The sequence below is a fragment of the Leucopleurus acutus genome (assembly GCF_964270905.1).
Source record: "Leucopleurus acutus genome assembly, chromosome: 5".
In the NCBI taxonomy this organism is placed as follows: domain Eukaryota; kingdom Metazoa; phylum Chordata; class Mammalia; order Artiodactyla; family Delphinidae; genus Leucopleurus; species Leucopleurus acutus.
The window spans coordinates 58548665-58570308 of NC_139147.1; the positions used below are offsets into that span (position 1 = coordinate 58548665).

At 43.1% G+C, this 21644-nt stretch overlaps 1 protein-coding gene across 8 annotated transcripts in view; it reads left to right on the forward strand.

The window, feature by feature from the left end:
* PHLDB2 (pleckstrin homology like domain family B member 2) overlaps window positions 1–21644 on the forward strand; it is a 255691-nt gene that overhangs the window by 105357 nt on the left and 128690 nt on the right. The window contains exon 1 of one of the 8 annotated variants that reach the window (XM_082840599.1): window positions 7834–7943. The exons of 5 other annotated variants lie outside the window; for them this stretch is intronic. In XM_082840599.1, coding sequence (XP_082696725.1) covers window positions 7878–7943 — 66 coding nt within the window. In that variant the 5' untranslated portion in view covers window positions 7834–7877. Of the gene's footprint in view, window positions 1–7833; window positions 7980–19742; window positions 19779–21644 lie in introns of those variants that run through there. 2 more of the 8 variants (XM_082840593.1, XM_082840594.1) reach the window with 2 other exon arrangements.

Genomic DNA, 21644 nt, shown 5'->3' on the forward strand with positions numbered 1-21644 from the left:
CTTTTAACTCCTTCCATCACACAGCTCTTGACCTATGTAGGTACCTATCCCCCTCTCCTTTCCTTTATTCATCCTCTTTTTTTTTTTTTTTTAACATCTTTATTGGAGTATAATTGCTTTACAATGGTATGTTAGTTTCAGCTTCACAACAAAATGAATCAATTATATATATACATATATTCCCATATCTCTTCCCGCTTGCGTCTCCCTCCCTCCCACCCTCCCTATCCCCCCCCTCCAGGCGGTCACAAAGCACCGAGCTGATCTCCCTGTGCTATGCGGCTGCTTCCCACTAGCTATCTACCTTACGTTTGGTAGTGTATATATGTCCATGCCTCTTTATCGCTTTGTCACCGTTTACCCTTCCCCCTCCCCATAGCCTCAAGTCCATTCTCTAGTAAGTCTGTGTCTTTATTCCTGTTTCACCCCTAGGTTTTTCATGACATTTTTTTTTTTAAAATTCCATATATATGTGTTAGCATACGGTATTTGTCTCTCTCTTTCTGACTTACTTCACTCTGTATGACAGACTCTAGGTCTATCCACCTCATTACAAATAGCTCAATTTCATCTCTTTTTATGGCTGAGTAATATTCCATTGTATATATGTGCCACATCTTCTTTATCCATTCATCCGATGATGGACACTTAGGTTGTTTCCATCTCTGGGCTATTGTAAATAGAGCTGCAATGAACATTTTGGTACATGACTCTTTTTGAATTATGGTTTTCTCAGGGTATATGCCCAGTAGTGGGATTGCTGGGTCATATGGTAGTTCTATTTGTAGCTTTTTAAGGAACCTCCATACTGTTCTCCACAGTGGCTGTATCAATTTACATTCCCACCAACAGTGTAAGAAGGTTCCCTTTTCTCCACACCCTCTCCAGCATTTATTGTTTGTAGATTTTTTGATGATGGCCATTCTGACTGGTGTGAGATGATATCTCATTGTAGTTTTGATTTGCATTTCTCTCATGATTAGTGATGTTGAGCATTCTTTCATGTGTTTGTTGGCACTCTGTATATCTTCTTTGGAGAAATGTCTATTTAGGTCTTCTGCCCATTTTTGGATTGGGTTGTTTGTTTTTTTGTTATTAAGCTGCATGAGCTGCTTATAAATTTTGGAGATCAATCCTTTGTCAGTTGCTTCATTTGCAAATATTTTCTCCCATTCTGAGGGTTGTCTTTTGGTCTTCTTTATGGTTTCCTTTGCTGCGCAAAAGCTTTTAAGTTTCATTAGGTCCCATTTGTTTATTCTTGTTTTTATTTCCATTTCTCTAGGAGGTGGGTCAAAAAGGACCTTGCTGTGATTTATGTCATAGAGTGTTCTGCCTATGTTTTCCTCTAAGAGTTTGATAGTTTCTGGCCTTACATTTAGGTCTTTAATCCATTTTGAGCTTATTTTTGTGTACGGTGTTAGGGAGTGATCTAATTTCATACTTTTACATGTAGCTGTCCAGTTTTCCCAGCACCACTTATTGAATAGGCTGTCCTTTCTCCACTGTACATTTCTGCCTCCTTTGTCAAAGATAAGGTGACCATATGTGCGTGGGTTTATCTCTGGGCTTTCTATCCTGTTCCATTGATCTATCTTTCTGTTTTTGTGCCAGTACCATACCGTCTTGATAACTGTAGCTTTGTAGTATAGTCTGAAGTCTGGGAGCCTGATTCCTCCAGTTCCTTCTTTCGTTCTCAAGATTGCTTTGGCTATTCGGGGTCTTTTGTGTTTCCATACAAATTGCGAAATTTTTTGTTCTAGTTCTGTGAAAAATGCCAGTGGTAGTTTGATAGGGATTGCATTGAATCTATAGATTGCTTTCGGTAATAGAGTCATTTTCACAATGTTGATTCTTCCAATCCAAGAACATGGTAGATCTCTCCATCTATTTGTATCATCTTTAATTTCTTTCATCAGTGTCTTATAATTTTCTGCATACAGATCTTTTGTCTCCTTAGGTAGGTTTATTCCTAGATATTTTATTCTTTTTGTTGCAATGGTAAATGGGAGTGTTTTCTTGATTTCACTTTCAGATTTTTCATCATTAGTATATAGGAATGCCAGAGATTTCTGTGCATTAATTTTGTATCCTGCCACTTTACCAAATTCATTGATTAGCTCTAGTAGTTTTCTGGTAGCATCTTTAGGGTTCTCTATGTATAGGATCATGTCATCTGCAAACAGTGACAGCTTTACTTCTTCTTTTCCGATTTGGATTCCTTTTATTTCCTTTTCTTCTCTGATTGCTGTGGCTAAAACTTCCAAAACTATGTTGAATAAGAGTGGTGAGAGTGGGCAACCTTGTCTTGTTCCTGATCTTAGTGGAAATGCTTTCAGTTTTTCACCATTGAGGATGATGTTTGCTGTGGGCTTGTCATATATGGCCTTTATTATGTTGAGGAAAGTTCCCTCTATGCCTACTTTCTGCAGGGTTTTTATCATAAATGGGTGTTGAATTTTGTCAAAAGCTTTCTCTGCATCTATTGAGATGATCATATGGTTTTTCTCCTTCAGTTTGTTAATATGGTTTATCACATTGATAGATTTGCGTATATTGAAGAATCCTTGCATTCCTGGAATAAACCCCACTTGATCATGGTGTATGATCTTTTTAATGTGCTGTTGGATTCTGTTTGCTAGTATTTTGTTGAGGATTTTTGCATCTATGTTCATCAGTGATATTGGCCTGTAGTTTTCTTTCTTTGTGACATCCTTGTCTGGTTTTGGTATCAAGGTGATGGTGGCCTCGTAGAAGGAGTTTGGGAGTGTTCCTCCCTCTGCTATATTTTGGAAGAGTTTGAGAAGGATAGGTGTTAGCTCTTCTCTAAATGTTTGATAGAATTCGCCTGTGAAGCCATCTGGTCCTGGGCTTTTCTTTGTTGGAAGATTTTTAATCACAGTTTCAATTTCAGTGCTTGTGATTGGTCTGTTCATATTTTCTATTTCTTCCTGATTCAGTCTTGGCAGGTTGTGCCTTTCTAAGAATTTGTCCATTTCTTCCAGATTGTCCATTTTATTGGCATAGAGTTGCTTGTAGTAATCTCTCATGATCTCTTTTATTTCTGCAGTGTCAGTTGTTACCTCTCCTTTTTCATTTCTAATTCTATTGATTTGGGTCTTCTCCCTTTTTTTCTTGATGAGTCTGGCTAGTGGTTTATCTATTTTGTTTATCTTCTCAAAGAACCAGCTTTTAGTTTTATTGATCTTTGCTATTGTTTCCTTCATTTCTTTTTCATTTATTTCTGATCTGATTTTTATGATTTCTTTCCTTCTGCTAGCTTTGGGGTTTTTTTGTTCTTCTTTCTCTAATTGCTTTAGGTGCAAGGTTAGGTTGTTTATTCGAGATGCTTCCTGCTTCTTAAGGTGGGCTTGTATTGCTATAAACTTCCCCCTTAGAACTGCTTTTGCTGCATCCCACAGGTTTTGGGTCGTTGTGTCTCCATTGTCATTTGTTTCTAGGTATTTTTTGATTTCCTCTTTGATTTCTTCAGTGATATCTTCATTATTAAGTAGTGTATTGTTTAGCCTCCATGTGTTTGTATTTTTTACAGATCTTTTCCTGTAATTGATATCTAGTCTCATGGCGTTGTGGTCAGAAAAGATACTTGATACAATTTCAATTTTCTTAAATTTACCAAGGCTTGATTTGTGACCCAAGATATGATCTATCCTGGAGAATGTTCCATGAGCACTTGAGAAAAATGTGTATTCTGTTGTTTTTGGATGGAATGTCCTATAAATATCAATTAACTCCATCTCGTTTAATGTATCATTTAAAGCTTGTGTTTCCTTATTTATTTTCATTTTGGATGATCTGTCCATTGGTGAAAGTGGGGTGTTAAAGTCCCCTACTATGAATGTGTTACTGTCGATTTCCCCTTTTATGGTTGTCAGTATTTGCCTTATGTATTGAGGTGCACCTATGTTGGGTGCATAAATATTTACAATTGTTATATCTTCCTCTTGGATTGATCCCTTGATCATTATGTAGTGTCCTTCTTTGTCTCTTCTAATAGTCTTTGTTTTAAAGTCTATTTTGTCTGATATGAGAATTGCTACTCCAGCTTTCTTTTGGTTTCCACTTGCATGAAATACCTTTTTCCATCCCCTTACTTTCAGTCTGTATGTGTCTCTAGGTCTGAAGTGGGTCTCTTGTAGACAGCAAATATATGGGTCTTGTTTTTGTATCCATTCAGCCAATCTGTGTCTTTTGGTGGGAGCATTTAGTCCATTTACATTTAAGGTAATTATCGATATGTGTGTTCCTATTCCCATTTTCTTCATTGTTTTGGGTTTGTTATTGTAGGTCCTTTCCTTCTTTTGTGTTTCTTGCCTAGAGAACTTCCTTTAGCAGTTGTTGTAGAGCTGGTTTGGTGGTGCTGAACTCTCTCAGCTTTTGCTTGTCTGTAAAGGTTTTAATTTCTCCATCAAATCTGAATGAGATCCTTGCTGGGTAGAGTAATCTTGGTTGCAGGTTTTTCTCCTTCAACACTTTCAATATGTCCTGCCACTCCCTTCTGGCTTGCAGAGTTTCTGCTGAAAGATCAGCTGTTAACCTTATGGGGATTCCCTTGTGTGTTATTTGTTGTTTTTCCCTTGCTGCTTTTAATATGTTTTCTTTGTATTTAATTTTTGACAGTTTGATTAATATGTGTCTTGGCGTATTTCTCCTTGGATTTATCCTGTATGGGACTCTCTGTGCTTCCTGGACTTGATTAACTATTTCCTTTCCCATATTAGGGAAGTTTTCAACTATAATCTCTTCAAATATTTTCTCAGTCCCTTTCTTTTTCTCTTCTTCTTCTGGAACCCCTATAATTCGAATGTTGGTGCGTTTAATGTTGTCCCAGAGGTCTCTGAGACTGTCCTCAGTTCTTTTCATTCTTTTTTCTTTATTCTGCTCTGCAGTAGTTATTTCCACTATTTTATCTTCCAGGTCACTTATCCGTTCTTCTGCCTCAGTTATTCTGCTATTGATCCCATCTAGAGTACTTTTAATTTCATTTATTGTGTTGTTCATCGTTGCTTGTTTCATCTTTAGTTCTTCTAGGTCCTTGTTAACTGATTCTTGCAATTTGTCCATTCTATTGTCCATTCTATCTCCAAGATTTCGGATCAACCTTACTATCATTATTCTGAATTCTTTTTCAGGTAGACTGCCTATTTCCTCTTCATTTGTTAGGTCTGGTGGGTTTTTATCTTGCTCCTTCATCTGCTGTGTGTTTTTCTGTCTTTTCATTTTGCTTATCTTACTGTGTTTGGGGTCTCCTTTTTTTTTTTTTTTTTGCAGGCTGAAGGTTCGTAGTTCCTGTTGTTTTTTGAGTCTGTCCCCAGTGGCTAAGGTTGGTTCAGTGGGTTGTGTAGGCTTCCTGGTGGAGGGTACTAGTGCCTGTGTTCTGGTGTATGAGGCTGGATCTTGTCTTTCTGGTGGGCAGGTCCACGTCTGGTGGTGTGTTTTGGGGTGTCTGTAGACTTATTATGATTTTGGGCAGCCTCTCTGCTAATGGGTGGGGTTGTGTTCCTGTCTTGCTAGTTGTTTGGCATAGGATGTCCAGCACTGTAGCTTGCTGGTCGTTGAGTGAAGCTGGGTGCTGGCGTTGAGATGGAGATCTCTCGGAGATTTTTGCTGTTTGATATTATGTGCAGCTGGGAGGCCTCTTGTGGACCAGTGTCCTGAAGTTGGCTCTCCCACCTCAGAGGCACAGCACTGAGTCCTGGTTGCAGCAACAAGAGCCTTTCATCCACAGGGCTCCTTAATTTGGGATGATTCGTTGTCTATTCAGGTATTCCACAGATGCAGGGTATATCAAGTTGATTGTGGAGCTTTAATCCGCTGCTTCTGAGGCTGCTGGAAGAGATTTCCCTTTCTCTTCTTTGTTCTCACAGCTCCCAGGGGCTCAGCTTTGGATTTGGCCCCGCCTGTGCATGTAGGTCGCCGGAGGGCGTCTGTTCTTTGCTCAGACAGGACGGGGTTAAAGGAGCCGCTGATTCGGAGGCTCTGGCTCACCCAGGCCGGGGGGTAGGGAGGGTCACAGAGTGCAGGGCGGGCCTGCAGCGGCAGAGGCCGGCGTGACGCTGCAGCCTGAGGCGCGCCGTGCGCTCTCCCCGGGGAGCCGTCCCCGGATCCCGGGACCCCGGCAGCGGCGGGCTGCACAGGCTCCCCGGAAGGGCGTGTGGCTAGTGACCTGCGCTCGCACACAGGCTTCCTGGCGGCGGCAGCAGCGGCCTTAGCGTCCCATGTCCGTCTCTGGGCTCCGCACTCTTAGTCGCGGCTCGCGCCCGTCTCCGGAGCTCTCCCAAGCAGCGTTCCCAATCCCCCCTCCTCGTGCACCAGGAAACAAAGAGGGACGTAAAAGTCTCTTGCCTCTTCGGCAGGTCCAGACCCCTCCCCAGACTCTCTCCCGGCCAGCCGCGGCGCACCAACGCCCTGCAGGCTGTGTTCACGCCGCCAACCTCAGTCCTCTCCCGGCGCTCCGACAAAAGCCGGAGCCTCAGCTCCCAGTCCCGCCCGCCCCGGCGGGCGAGCAGACAAGCCTCTCGGCTGGTGAGTGCCGGTCGGCCCGATCCTCTGCGCTGGAATCTCTCCGCTTTGCCCTCCGCACCCCTGTTGCTGTGCTCTCCTCCGCGGCTCCCGAGCTCCCCCACTCCGCCTCCCGAAGTCTCCACCCGCGAAGGGGCTCCTAGTGTGTGGACACTTTTCCTCCTTCACAGCTCTCTCCCGCTGGTGCAGGACCCGTCCCTATTCTTTTGTCTCTGTTTAGTTTTTTCTTTTGCCCTAACCAGGTACGTGGGGGGTTCCTTGCCTTTTGGGAGGTCTGAGGTCTTCTGCCAGCGTTCAGTAGGTGCTCCGTAGGAGTTGTTCCACGCGTAGATGTATTTCTGGTGTATCTGTGGAGAGGAAGGTGATCTCCGCTATTCATCCTCTTGAAATGAGGAATATATATCCTAGTCAAGGCCAGCCTTCCAACTGTAAGATGACCTCGTCCCCTCCATCTTCTCCCAGGAACTTTAATATTTTAATAAAATATTTTAAAAAAAATATCTGCATCCTCCAAATATACATCTCCAGCCATGGCCATGATCTCTACCCTGCACTTCACTTGGATGATCTACAGATATCCTCCAACCCAACATGTCCAAAATTGAATTCCCCTCCTCACGCCATAGCTGAGTCATCGTGAAAATCAAATGAGAAATATTTGGCATAGTAAGTACCAAACAAATGGGAACCCTAACATGATGGTGGGACCACATCATCTCCTGAGGCAGCCCTGAGTCTGCAGAGAAAACTGGACATATGAGAGCCGTGAGAGGTCTGACTTAAAGTCAGGAGCTCCGTGGGGAGCTCCTAAGAACAAGGACATTGGCTTCCTTTTGTATAATATGAGATTTTGTAAAACTTAAATGATATAATAAAGACAAAGTACCTAACGTGCCGGTAAATAATAAGCATGGGATAAAAAATAGAAAATAAGCAACAGTAAACCCCAAGCAGAAACTATGTGAAAAACTGATTCTTCTCTTTGCCTAAATATTTGCCCATTGATTGTTTGCCAGCATCCATTTTTTTAAAAAATCTCTAATTATTTTATCCAAAAGTGTGCTTTTGTTGTTGGTGGTTGGTGGTGGTTAGTGTTGATAGTGTGAAAGTTTTGTCATCCTAAAGGATAGTCAGCAGTGGGAATATAGGATGACCCAGGATATCTGTTTTTCAATTTCGACAGCAGTTTGTGTTTCCCAGATGTTAGCTCTGCTGACCTTCAGCTTTCAGAGGTCACCTCAGCTTCCAGCTTCCCACTCATGGTATCTCTCTTTTCTTGCTGAGCACAGGCTGGCATAGATCCCAGTTTCTCCTTTGAGATTCAGCAGAAGATCCTGATGGAGGAGGATAATGCCCAGAGAGAAGAGCCCAAGGAGGACAGAGTTGGTGACGGGCAACATGTCGTGAGATCTCCCTTTGTGTGCACTTCATCCTCAGAGGTTTTCAGTAAATATTTATGAGTACCTACTCTCTGTGATGCATATTGGGAATGACCTGGCATTTCCCAGTATAAACCCGGGAGTCCAGCAAACACCAGGAAGATAGGCTGAGGCTGTCAATTCTAGCCTGGAGCTTTGATCATGTGCTTACTTACCCCACTGAGCATGTGCTGAGGTTTTGTTTGGACCAGGTGCTGAGTGACAGGCAGGCCAAAGCAGCTGATGTGGAGAGGTCTTTTCCAGTGACTCATCAGTCATTCAAAAATCAAGATGCACACAAAAAGGGGTGGGATGGGATGCAGAGGGAAAGACATGAAGTTTTAGATGCTCTAGAAGAGCAGCTGATCCTACTGTCTCCTCTCAGGGTCGGGGATGAGGCTCCAACTCAGTAGCCCTCCAATTCAGGGCTCACAGTGCTGGTTGTAATCTTTGTAATGTGTTCCCCAGCATCAACAAAATAAATAGATTCATAAAGTGTGTATTTTCCTTATTATTTTTTAATATGCATCAGATGATCAAGTTACCAGGGGACGGGGAGCGGGTGCTCAGGGATGTGCTCGGGACCTGGTTTAGTTGACCTCACCAGGATTAGCTGATCATCTCTGCACTGCAAAGTCCTCCTCTAGTAAGGGAGGGTGATTTCAAGCTAGATTTAATTTTTCATTTACTTATTGTGCTACATTTTAGACACAGGAGTTAAAATAGAAAGCTCCTGGGTTAGTGAAATTTCTCCAGAGAAACAGAACCAACAAGAGATGTATATGTATATAGAGAAATATATATATATATATTTATATTTTATATAATAGAGAGACAGAGAGGGAGAGTGCTAGAGATAGAGGTAGAGATAGAGAGACAGAGAGAAAGCAGAGAGAGGGAGAGGGTGGTTTAAAGACTTGTCTTACATAGTGGGGGCTGGCAGGGCTGAAATCTGCAGGGCAGGCCCAAAGGCTGGAAATTCAGGCAAGATCTGATGCTGTAGTCTTGAACACAGGTTCCGGGGGACACGCTGGAAAGCGATGTAGTGTTTCTGTGTTAAAATCTTGAGAATTCCTTCTTCTTTGGGAAACCTCTATCTTTGCTCTTAAGGTCTCAACTATTAGATGAGGCCCACTCATGTTATGAAGGGTAATTTGCTTTACTCAAAGTCCACTGATTTAAATGCTAATCATATCTAAAAACACCTTCACAGCAACATCTAGTCTGGTGTTCTACCAAAAAACTGGGCACCATAGCCTAGCCGAGTTGCTAGAAAATTAACCATCACAGCCCTCTAACCTGAGGGAGTTTATGTCTTGAGCAGAGACAGATGATAAAACAGAAAATTTGCAATCCAATAACATGAAGTACTTTAGCTCCTAACCAAGACCTGGGTGGAGTTAGGAAAAGCTTTCTGGAATGTATGATTCCTGCACTTACTATTGCTGATTATGAGGAAAGAGGTGAACGAATATGACACTTGTGAATAACTGCAAGTTGTTTATGACGATTGAAATGCCCCCTCCTTGCAGGGAGAGGGCAGAGGAAACAGTGACCTACTAGTTAGGAAAATAACCTGGAGTAACCAGATGACTTACTTTTTTGTTTATTTGTTTAATGCTAAAACAAGGATTCTGGATTTATTTTATCTCACGTCTTGAAGGAGTCACTGAAGAATTCTTAAGTGTAGAAGTGATGAAATTAGATTTTCAGTATTCAAGACCAATTTATGTAATTATTCAACAAATAATTTATGGTATCTGTCACGTATGAAGTACTGGGGGAGGCACTGGGCATATAATGGTACACAATGCAGAAGTTCCTTGACCTCACAAAGCTTAGAATTATAGGGGTGGGGGAGGTGAGGGAATGAGGGGAGAAAAAAAAGACAAATAAAATAATCACAAATTTTAATTTGTGTTATTGAGAACAGAGCCTTGATTCAGAAGCTTATCATTCCAATGTCTGCTTACTCCTGTCATCCCCGACCATCACATCCCTGCCATAAGTGCAAGCTTCAAATACTGAGTAATCCCTCAGCAACTGCCCTTTACCTCATCCTGTCCTTTCTTGTACTGAAGATGGGAGCAGTTCGAATGGAAAACAAGGGATTGATATTTCCAATAGGATCAAAGCATTCAACTATTTACAAAGTCACAGGGAATTTAACATGGATGCTAATAGCCCATGAGAGATAAAACTTTCTTTTGGAGACTAACTACCAGTGAATTATCCATTAGAGGTAATGTTGCCCTCCACCCATACGGATCCTTCAAAATTGCCTGTATAAGGAATTCCCCACCTGGATCATCACTTCGATTAACTCAGGAGCCAGATAGGATGAAAGACAAAACTAGCTTGTGAGACAGCAAACCAATAAACCACATCAGGGCTTGTCTTGATAACATTGCCCATCAATGCTCAACAGACCAGAGGAATGAAGAGCATGTAGGTGATTTCCCTCCACCAGCACTCCAGCTGTTGGGGTCCTCAGACCTTATCAGGGCTTTTTGGAGAGGAACCAGTGGGAGAGCCACAGAAACTTCTGCAAGCAGGGGTGGGAGAGAGGGAAGTAAATGTACTCTTTAATCATATCCACATTTGCCTTCTTGACTAGCAAATTCATTTCAATACCTGTAACTTCCCTCTTGTGAGTTCTTGGGTTCATACACCTTCTATAAAGCTAACTTTTAATATTAACATTAAAGGTAGAGTGTATCTATCTACCCACGTTAAATTTCTGGAGATTCTTATGTCAACGTTATAAATATAACACGTACCCTGGAGATCAACCTCTTGAGATGAACGATAAGAGAAGGACCTTTTTTTTTTTTTGCGGTACGCGGGCCTCTCACTGTTGTGGCCTCTCCCGTTGCGGAGCACAGGCTCTGGACACGCAGGCTCAGCGGCCATGGCTCACGGGCCCAGCCGCTCCGCGGCATGTGGGATCTTCCCGGACCGGGGCACGAACCCGTGTCCCCTGCATCGGCGGGCGGACTCTCAACCACTGCGCCACCAGGGAAGACCCAGAGAAGGACCTTTTGAATAGAATTTCTTTTTGTTCCCCTTTGAGAAACCCAGTAAATGAATTTCGATTACCTTCTTTAGGCATATTTGTAACTCATAGAAATGCCTAGTTCTTGTGAATAGCCAGACATTCAAATGAGTCTAAAAGAACTGTACCAGTCATAAGCATCACTATCTGTATCTCAGAAATAAATGCTTCAAACAACCACTTAGAAATTTTTGAGCACTGATGCTAAATATCTAGTCAGAGATGGGTGGTATGTAATAATGTTTTACTAGCTCTCTTAACAACTCCCCTGAGAGAAATTACCCCCATAATGTGAAATATTTAAGAAGGTCAAGCACAGATGAATGGATAGAGAAGATGTGGCACATATATACAATGGAATATTAGCCATAAAAATAAATGAAATTGAGTTATTTGTAATGAAGTGGATGGACCTAGAGTCTGTCATATAGAATGAAGAAAGTCAGAAAGAGAAAATCAAATATTGGATGCTAACATACATATACGGAATCTAAAAAAACAGTACTGATGAACCTAGTGTCAGGGCAGGAATAAAGACGCAGATGTAGAGAACAGACTTGAGGACACAGGGGAGGAAGAGGAAGCTGGGACGAAGTGAGAGAGTAGCATTGACTTATATACACTACCAAATGTAAAATGGTTGGCTAGTGGGAAGCAGCCGCATAGCACAGGGAGATCAGCTCGAGGCTTTGTGATGATCTAGAGGGGTGGGATAGGGAGGGTGGGAGGGAGGCTCAAGAGGAAGGGGATATAGGGATATATGTATACGTATAGCTGATTCACTTTGTTGTACAGCAGAAATTAACACAACATTGTAAAGCAATTATACTCCAATAAAGATATTTAAAAAAATAAATAAAAAGGTCAAGCAAGTAGCCCTAAGTCCCAGGTGACACAGTTGGTTCACTGCAATATTGTCACTGAATTTCCAGTTCAACACTTGACCATAACAGTCAAAAGTTACCTGTTTCGTACTTAGTTCTGTGAGAACTCAGGATCCGTAACTATGGAGTCATCCAAAGATTAAAAAATGGATGGCAGTCAGGAGTGGGCAGAAATTCAGTATTTTAACTGGGCCCTTAGTGAAAATTCAACTGAGCAGCTTTTTCTTGGACTGAGAGCTTTGTTTAACATATTAGGAAACAGAATCTGGACCACTTTATTGGAGTGTTTAAATTCTGTGGCTGGAGCTCATCTTTCTCTTTCATCCTACTCCTATATAATCAGTTTCCACTTCCCACATAGCCACTGGCTCTTCCTGTATTTGTCAGGCAAGGAGGAGCCAGTGCAAGTTTAGAGCAAGGAAATGACATAATTAAAATGGTATTAGATGTAAAATCTAAAATTCAAGGCCTCATCCCTTCCCTCCCCGCAAGTGCCTCCCCAGCTCCCTCGATCTTATCTCCCAAGCCTCCCTCCATGTACCATAGGTTCAGGCAGTCTGCGTTACTCACCACTTCCCTAACCTGCCTTTACCGCCCAGCTGCTTTGTGCATATTGTCTCCTCTGCTGGGAAGCTGTTCTTTCAATATGAAGGCCACACACGTTGTCTTCCCTGACAGACTCATTGGGCAGAGATACTGCTTCTCTGAACTCCTTTGTATCATTTTCTTTAGATTTTGTATTACAAGATCACATTAGTTATATGCTAGGCAGTAAATTCCTTACGTATAGACACACAGTAAATGTCTTGTTTTATCTCCACTTCCCACCAATCTAGGCATATTGTGTGGAAGAGTAGATGCTTAGTAAATCTGCCTCTGTGTTTAACAGGCCTCATGATCTGAATCTTGGCCCCTGCTCTGAGTTGTCAGAAGTCTCTAGTGCATTGAAGTCTGTATATATCTGGCATGTCAAACACTTATCCCTGTAAGACATGGCTCCAAAATAAATACATAAATTATAGTATATTATATTATGTTATATTATATTATAGGGGAACTTGAATTCAAGGTATGAGATTACTGGAGGGATGGTGAAAGTCAGATGAAAGAAAAATTAAACAAGATCAACAGAGAAGAGAAACTGAGTTCCCAGCAATATCAAGGATTACCACTGATAGAGCACTGTTTTTTTCTGTGATGAGCAGATAAGCTACAAAGAAAACTCCTTGTTTTAAATCTGCCATGCAGGAAAAGTAGACCAACTCAGGGTCCTCAGATGATTAGAAAAGTAAACCAGATAAACACAGCTGTGATAGGTTAATCTAAAGGGGCTACACACACACACACACACACACACACACACACACACACACACAGCATCCTTTTCCTGCCTGATTCCAATAAAACTCACAGAAAAAAATGGAGACAGATCAGAAAGAAACATTTTGATGCAGAAATTAATCAGATGCTCCAAATGTATTTAAATTATTCTCATAATTAGAGAGCCAGTCTTTTAATAGTTTGAACATAAGGAAGCCCATGGGGATAAATTTCCACTTTAATTTTGATTAATTTTCTGGTGTTAATTTGGTGAGCTAATGTGTTATTTATACTTAATATATTTGAATATATATATGAGAACACAGTGTAAAATCCAAGTATCCAATAAGATTATTGGAATAAGAATGCATTGAAGGCATAAAAAAAGAGTAGGAAGCAAAAATCTTTAGTACAATAATTTAATAACTTAATTTATAGTAGTACAATTCTATTACATTATACATTATAATATAGTACATTAAATTGTGCTACTATATATTAAAAATTATAATTTATAATAGTACAATAATTTAATAGTAAATTTGACACTGTGCTTCCTTACAAACAGGATACAAAGGGAAACATTGGTTTACACAGTTTTCCTTAACAATGATTGCAAATCCAATGTTAAAATAGATGAAGATACCTTTTCTAAGAAATGAAAGTACTTGGATTTTTTTGAGAGAGAAAATTTATCCTAGCACTACATTCTTTTTTTTTTTTAATTTTAAAAATTTTATTATATATATATTTTTATTTTGGGCTGCGTTGGGTCTTCGTTGTTGCAGACTTTCTCTAGTTGCGGCAAACAGGGGCTACCCTTCGTTGAGGTGCACAGGCTTCTCATTGCAGTGGCTTCTCTTGCTGCGGAGCACAGGCTCTAGGTGCGCAGACTTCAGTAGTTGCAGCACACGGGCTCAGTAGTTGTGGCTCGTGGGGTTAGCTGCTCAGTGGCATGTGGGATCTTCCTGGACCAGGGCTCGAACCTGCGTCCCCCACATTGGCAGGCAGATTCTTAACCACTGCGCCACCAGGGAAGTCCCTAGCACTAAATTCTAAAAGGAGTTTATGAAGTGGAACTCAACGTCTATAAGGCAGTACAACACAATGGTTGATGTCATTAATAACAGTTCCAGAAAAGGGCAAGTGTGGTTGGAAACTACTCATTTGATGAGGATGTTATGCTAAGTGAAAGCCAGGCACAGAAAGAATAAAACTGCATGATCTCACTTACATGTGGTACCTAAGAAAGCGGATTACAACACATAGAAGGTAGGTGTGGAAAGGTGGTTACCAGGGGCAAGGAGGCGGAGCTGGGGACGGGGGATGGGATGATGTTTGGCAAAGGGTACAAAGTCGCAGTTAAAGGATAAATAGGTCTAGAGATCTAATGTGACAGCATGACGATACTGTGTTGAATATTGGAAATTTGGTGAGAGCAGATATTAGGTGTTCTCATTATACACATAAAAAAGGTAACTGTGAGAAGGTATGTTAATTAGCTTGACTGTTACAATCATTTCATTACGTGTATGTCCATAAAATACTCATGTTGTCTACCTTAAATATATACTATTTTCATTAAAAAAGAAAAGAATAAAAGAAAAAAAGAAACTACACTTTTGAGTAATCCCTGGGTGCTATCTCCTGTGCAAAGAGTGGTGTCTACATTATCACATTAATTCACAAACATATGGGTTGGGTGTTATCAGTCCCATTTACCAAAATAGAAATATGGTTCTCAGTGAAGGTAAATAACACACTCAAATTACCTGACGGGTAAAGGGGCTGAGTCAGGGTTTAAACCCAGATCTCCCTGACTCTAAAATCAACGATCTTTCCACTGTACTCTGCAAATAAAAACTTCTTGATTCTTTTTATAGGCATAATATTAAAGATAACTTTAGTATAAACAGTTGTTCCACAAATTGGACAAGAGTTGAGAGTGACCAAGTTAACAGCTTCAAAGATTTTTTAGGTTATTACTGCAGAGAGAGGAAAAGATGTACAGATTCAGGACATGAGCTAATCAAGTCCAACCAGCCATTTGGAAAACTAATTCCAGATGAAATAATACATAAATAATTCATCATATTACTGTGTGCAACACTTCCCCTTTCCTTAGCTGAGAGGGGTGGCTAAAGAAAAGTACCATCAGGTACTGTAACCACTACAGATCCTAGAGAAGGGAACAGGGAAGGAAGTTCTGCTGTGCAGTTTACAACACAATATCCCTGGTGGACAACAGGGAATGGCAGACAGAGGTAGGTGTGGCTGGATCTGTGATTAAATAGGTCACTTTGTTTTAAAGAACCCAGGAAATGGAAGAAGTAGAAGGAAAGTGCTCATGTCTTTTTATTTTTTCTTTCTATTTAAAAAAATACCATCGTAGGGCTTCCCTGGTGGCGCAGTGGTTGAGAGTCCGCCTGCCAATGCAGGGGACAGGGGTTCGTGCCGCGGTCCGGGAAGATCCCACATGCCGCGGAGCAGCTGGGCCCGTGAGCCATGGCCGCTGAGCCTGCGCGTCCGGAGCCTGTGCTCCGCAGCGGGAGAGGCCACAACAGTGAGAGGCCCGTGTACCACCAAAAAAAAAAAAAAAAAAGTACCATCATAACTATAAAAAGTTCTGGTAATAACAATTATTGCAATAATAATAGGTGTTAAACTCTGAGCGCCTTCTATACATTTTAAGATGTTGGGGTCTGCTTTTCACATTTAATATAACCCTTGTACCTTGTTGATCTCTTCTATCTTCAGGTTGCCGTGGCATTATGAAAACTCTTGAAAACCATACTAACTCATTGGAAGTGAGATGTTTTGCTGAGTTTAGTCACTTTACAAAATCACATTAAACGAATACTCTTTGAGCCCCTTCCATGCACCAAGTCTTGGAGTGTGGTTCACGCAAATGTGAATAAAATGACCCCTCTAGCCTTCAAGGAGCTTGGCTATAGTAAAGGAGACAGAGATGTCAACAAATAAAACAAGATGGTGAAGGAAGGTCAATGAGGATCATTTTTTTTCTGGTCTAGTGATTTGGAATTACTCATTATACAGATGTTTTCTCTGATATCATTCCTATTTAGAGAAGAGGTGGAGGGGAGTATTGAAGAGCATGAACTCTAGAACCAGGTTGCCCTGTGTCCAATTCTGCCTCTACAAACTTATTAGCTGAGTGACCATTTACTTCTCTGTGTCTCACCCTTTTCACCCTTTTCACAAAATGGAAGTAGTAACAGTACTCACCTCAAAGCGTTGTTATTAATTAGTTTAATTAAGACTGTAGTATATTTGGACAAACACCTGGCAGATACAGTAACTATTGCTCTCAATAACTGTTAGCTATATTTTCTTAGATATGAATACTGTCAACCTAACTATGGCCATTCTAGGTGTGTTGTGTTGGTAAACATTCTCCTCAGAACCTTAGAGGGAGAACGACTGTCTCTGAGATGTCTGTCTAGGCAGGAGTCTTGCTGGTATTGTTCGAGGCCACGAAGTGTTTGCACCCATAGTGCTTTGGGTCAAAGTCATTCATTTTTGAGCACCAACTACATGCCAGGCATCGTTTTAGGAGTCCTGTGGCTATATCACTGGAGAGAGCAGACAAAAATCCCTCCCTGCACAGAACTTACATTCTGGTGAGCAGAGTCAGATAATAAGCACAATAGAAAAATACATTTTATAATATGATAGAAGGTGATTGTTCTGTCATTAAAAATAATAAAGAAAGCTCACTAGTATGTGGAATGCCTTTTAAATTTTAAGTAGAGTGGTCAGGGTAGACCTGAGGAACATGGTGACGTTTGAGCAGTGTCTTAAAGGAAGTGAGAGAGTAAGCCATACTGGTACTTGGGGTGGGGGAGGAATTCCAGGCAGAGAGGACAGCTAGCACAAAGGCCCTGGGATGGAAGCATACTGTCTAGGACTCTAGTCCAGGAATATTGAGGAGGCCATTATGGCAGGAACTAAGTGAGTGAAGTGAAAGAAGTAGGAGCTTAAATCAAAGAATGGCACATCATGTATTGTCCTTCCAGGCCATTCTATAGCCTTTGGCTTTAGCCCTGATTGAGATGGGGACCATTGCAGGGTCTTGAGCAGAGGAGTGACATGAGTTGTCTCAATGTTTAAAAACGATCGCTCTGGCAGTGTGTTGAGAACTTCCTTCATGGGGACAAAAGTAGAAACAGGGCAAGGATAAAGTCAAGATGTGATGGTAAATTAGGGTGTTAATTAACAGTGGAGGTGGTTAAGTAGTTGAATTTTGGATTTATTTTAAAAGTAGAGCTGAAAAAATTTTTTCTGATGGATTGGATTTGAAATGTGAGAGAAACAGAAAAGTCAAGGATGACACCAAGCTTTTTGGCCTCATATGAGGAAAACTTCATTTGGGACAGGGTGGTTGGGAGACAGAAGGAGGAATTTCAGGATTTCAGTGTCAGAAATGTTATGTGGGAGTAGCCTAGTAGGCTAACTGGGCAATAGCCTGGAGCCTGCAGTTCAAGAAGAGATGGTCAGGCTGGAGTTAAAATTTGGGAGTCATTACCACATATGTGATCTTTAGTGTCGTGAGATCACCAAGGGTGTGAGTGTAGATAGACAAGAGATCCAAAGTCTGAACTCTGGGGACTCTACTGCTCAGATACTGGGAGAAGAGAAGGGACCAGCAAGCAATCTTCTTCCCAAAGAAGACTAAGGAGCAAGCAATGGAGTAGGAAAAAAAAAAAAAAAAACATGAAAAAGTTGTGGAAGTCCAAATAAAAGTTTTCCAGGAGGAACAAGTGTTCCACCATTGATTTCTGCTGATAGTTCGAGTGAGATGAGCCCTGAGAAAATGTCCAGTTTAGGAGTTTGACCTTGACAGGAGGCGTTCTAGGGGACAGAGCAGAAGCAAAAGCCCAATTGGAATAAATGGGTAGAGAAAACTTGGAGACAGCTTTTCTTAACAAGTCTAAAGGAGTTTTGCTGCGGCTGAGCAGAGAAAAAGGAGCAAGTGGCTGGAGGGGGAAGTGGATTCAAGAGAGAGTTTTTAAGATGGGAGAAATAACATGATTTTATGGTGATGGGATGATCCAATCTGGGAAACTGCTGAAGCATTTAAGTGTTGGATTGATTCCTGTATGTTTCTGTGGGGAAAAGAGCCGAGACAGGGGAAACTAATTCCTATAAAACACCAAGCAGTTCATAGGTGAGCCTTTCCTATAAATTAGAAGTCAGACTTTTACTTGCACAAATGAAAAGTGCATTATAAATAAGCTATTTGTTGAGTGCCTACTGAGTGCCACTCGTGGTGTCAGGGACTTTGTATACATTATCCGGAAGCTTATTAACCATCCTGAACATCAGCTATCTCTGTCACTACACTGTTAACGACACTGTTGCTAGGAGCTAAAACGACTTGGCCAACCAAAGCCATAGTGATCATAAATTAGTCTGCCCTTTATTGTGCTCTTTCTTGCTGTTGTGAGTTCCGCGAGGGCCGACGACCTGCCTCTTTGTAAGCCCAGAGATTCACCCAGAACTTGGAAGAGGTTCACTCACACTCATTCGTGCGGAGATCGACTGAGGCCGCCCTGGGTCCATTTGGTCCCTTTCCGTGGAGACACCCGCCGTTCACATCAGCATTGTTTTCATTGGTTGCAGCAACGAGAAAAACACGTTGGAAAATATAGAAACTTTCAAGAGAAGTAACTGAAAGGAAATCAGTACAAGTTAGTTTAAAATTCTCCGCTGAGGCCGTTCCCCAACCATTTTGCAAAACTGCTTTTCTGACGCATCAGGTGCCTGCCCGCGGGCGAACTGTCGGGAGGAGGTGAGGTCACCTGGAGTTTCCCAGTAGAAACCTCACCGTCGGGCGAGGAAATCGTCGCTCGAGGACGTGTACCCACCCGCCCTCTTCCAGCTCATTAGGAAAGCCTGCCACAAGGTTTCTACCACGGCTGTAAACGCGGCTCCGAGAAGCTGGCGCCCCGTGATGGGGAGACCAGCCAGACCCCTGCTGCAGCAGTAAAAGCCCCAACTGCAAACTGCCTGGCACCTTCACCGACTTCACTGCTCCGAGTCCCTCGGTGCCCGCCGCGGTGGTTACGAAGGGGGCCGGGGCACAGGACCAAGCCGCGCGGAGCCCACCACCGCGGCCCGAGGGGGACCGCACCCGGCGGCTGGGCGCCCGCAGCGCGCCTTCCCTCCCTCGCCCTGGGGACCCGGCCGCGCCGACGCGCCAGGTGAGGAGGAGGCGGCAGCCGGCGGGGTAGAAGGGGCTGCGCAGGCTCCGCGCGTCCGGGCCGCATCCCCCGGGCGCTGCCTCCCCCGCCGCCGAGTTGGTCGCCGCCCGTTTGCGCGGCCGAGGGTTGTGGGCGGAGAGGAGGCAGTGGCCGCCGGGGCCAGGAGGGGCGCGCTGGCTGCGCACAGCGCGTGCTGAGTGGCCGGGCGGCTGCGGCTGGAGCTGCGGCGGGGCCGGGGGTCCGGGGCTGGAGGGAGGGTGGGAGGGAGGCGGGGCGAGGGCCAGGCGAGGGCCGCTGGAGCCGGCGGAGAGCGGCGGCGCGGAGAGAAGATGAGACGGTGAGTGGCTGCCGGGGACGCGGAGTTTCTTGCTTCCCTTGTGGGCTGCAGGGACAAAAGCTCGGGCTGGGGTTAGCAGAGCCCGGGCTGAGCAGCCTCTGGGGCCCCGAACCCCAAGAATGGGTGGACCTCGGTTGAGAGGATCCTGGGGAGGGAGTGGCGGGGTGGAAGAGCAGCTCACAGAACGGTTGTAGGAAACGGGCGGGATTTGGGGGAGCCTGAGGCAACTTTTGCCGAGAAGTCTGGAATACCCAAGGAGCGAGGGATCGGGATCCTGGGGCTAGAGCTGCTTTGTCGCCGTGGGCGGAGGAAAGAGTCCGCTGCTGGATGGTATGGGCGCGGAATTCAGAAAAGACCCCCTCCCCCAAATATCTAGCTAGCTGCCCTCCTGGCTCACTTGGTTTCAAGAGTGGGGCTCACTAGTTTGAACCGCCCAGAGACTCAAATTCCCATTTGGCCTTGGGTGCCCCCCAAAATTTATGGTTGGGGCGGTCTCCGCACCCCTAGAGATAGCGGCTGGAAGTAGAGAATGTTTTGAACCCCTGTTTCACCCGCGCCTGGCACGGCCGAGGCGCAGCTTGAAATGTTTGCTGGTACATTGAATAACTTAGTTCTAGCAGTCATCACTTATTAAAGCGCCGAGGGCCGGGCTAACTCCCGCCACCGCCAGGAAATTAAAAGGCTGACAGGCTGTCGCTTCCAGACTTGGGGTTTCCTGTTTGAAAGAGCTTCGGAAGTCGAACCTGCTACCCATCTACCTTTCTCATGTAAAAGCGGGAACTGCGCCCTCAGCCTTTTATGTCGGTAGACTTTCCTGGGGCTGGAAATCCTCTCGCCCGGCCCTGCCCTCATCCCTAGACATCTTCCTTCTGCTGCTCTAAAGAAGCTCTCAACAATTCTAGAATGCACAGCTAGTCACAGCCAGACGCAGCTGGGAGTGGAACTAGAAGAAGAGGCATAAAAATGTGGCGTACTTTTAGTGTAAATATATGTCAGCCACATTTCCCTTCATTGTATGAATGTATTAATTACAGATATTTATTATCAAGTATTGGACGCGTAACTTTAAGCTTCCTAGTTTGGCTTAATTTAGGCGTTTGAGATATGTCTCTGAGATTCTAACATCTGAATTCAGCTGGGAGAGGTCTAAATGAAGTTCACAGTTTCAGAGTGTTAGTTAAACTTTTGCCCTGAGAGCTCTTGAATTCTTGGTTCCTGGTAGGATAGCAACAGAGTAGTTGGATTTGGGATAAATAAACCTTTAGAGCTGCCCACTATTTTAACAGAATGGCTACATCCCCGGTACCATTGCCCTCAATTGTGTAAATATTTGTTTGAATAAAGAGCTAAGGTTCTTTGAAAAGTAACAGTTGTGTCTATTCATGATTCCCTTTTCATATCCTGGGCTTAAGTTATTTAAAAGGTTTTGTGTTTTATTTTATTGTTTTCGTTTTACATATTTAATGTGGAAATTTAAACATTATATGTACTTGAGAAACTCTGTAAAGTCCCAAAAACGTTTATAACTGGGGTTTCCTTTAAAAGTGAGGGAGAATAGAGCTTTTGCTCTTACTTGACTAGTGTAGCCTTCACCTCCTCAGACCCAGAGGTTTGCAAATCCCAGCCTTTTTCACAAATGAAAAAATGAGATGTTGGGCTAGGAGTAGCCATCATTTCAATTTGCAGGCTTCAGTCTGTTTCATGCAACTGGCAGACGCTGTTCTTTTGGGCTGAGGACTGACTTTAGGGGGTGTCTCCTGGATCCCTATTTGAAGTGAGGGAGGAAAAGATCGCTGGGAAATTCTCCTAAGAGCTTGCTACCTCCTATCTTAAAGAACACCAGACGAAAGCTGGAACTCTTTAGCA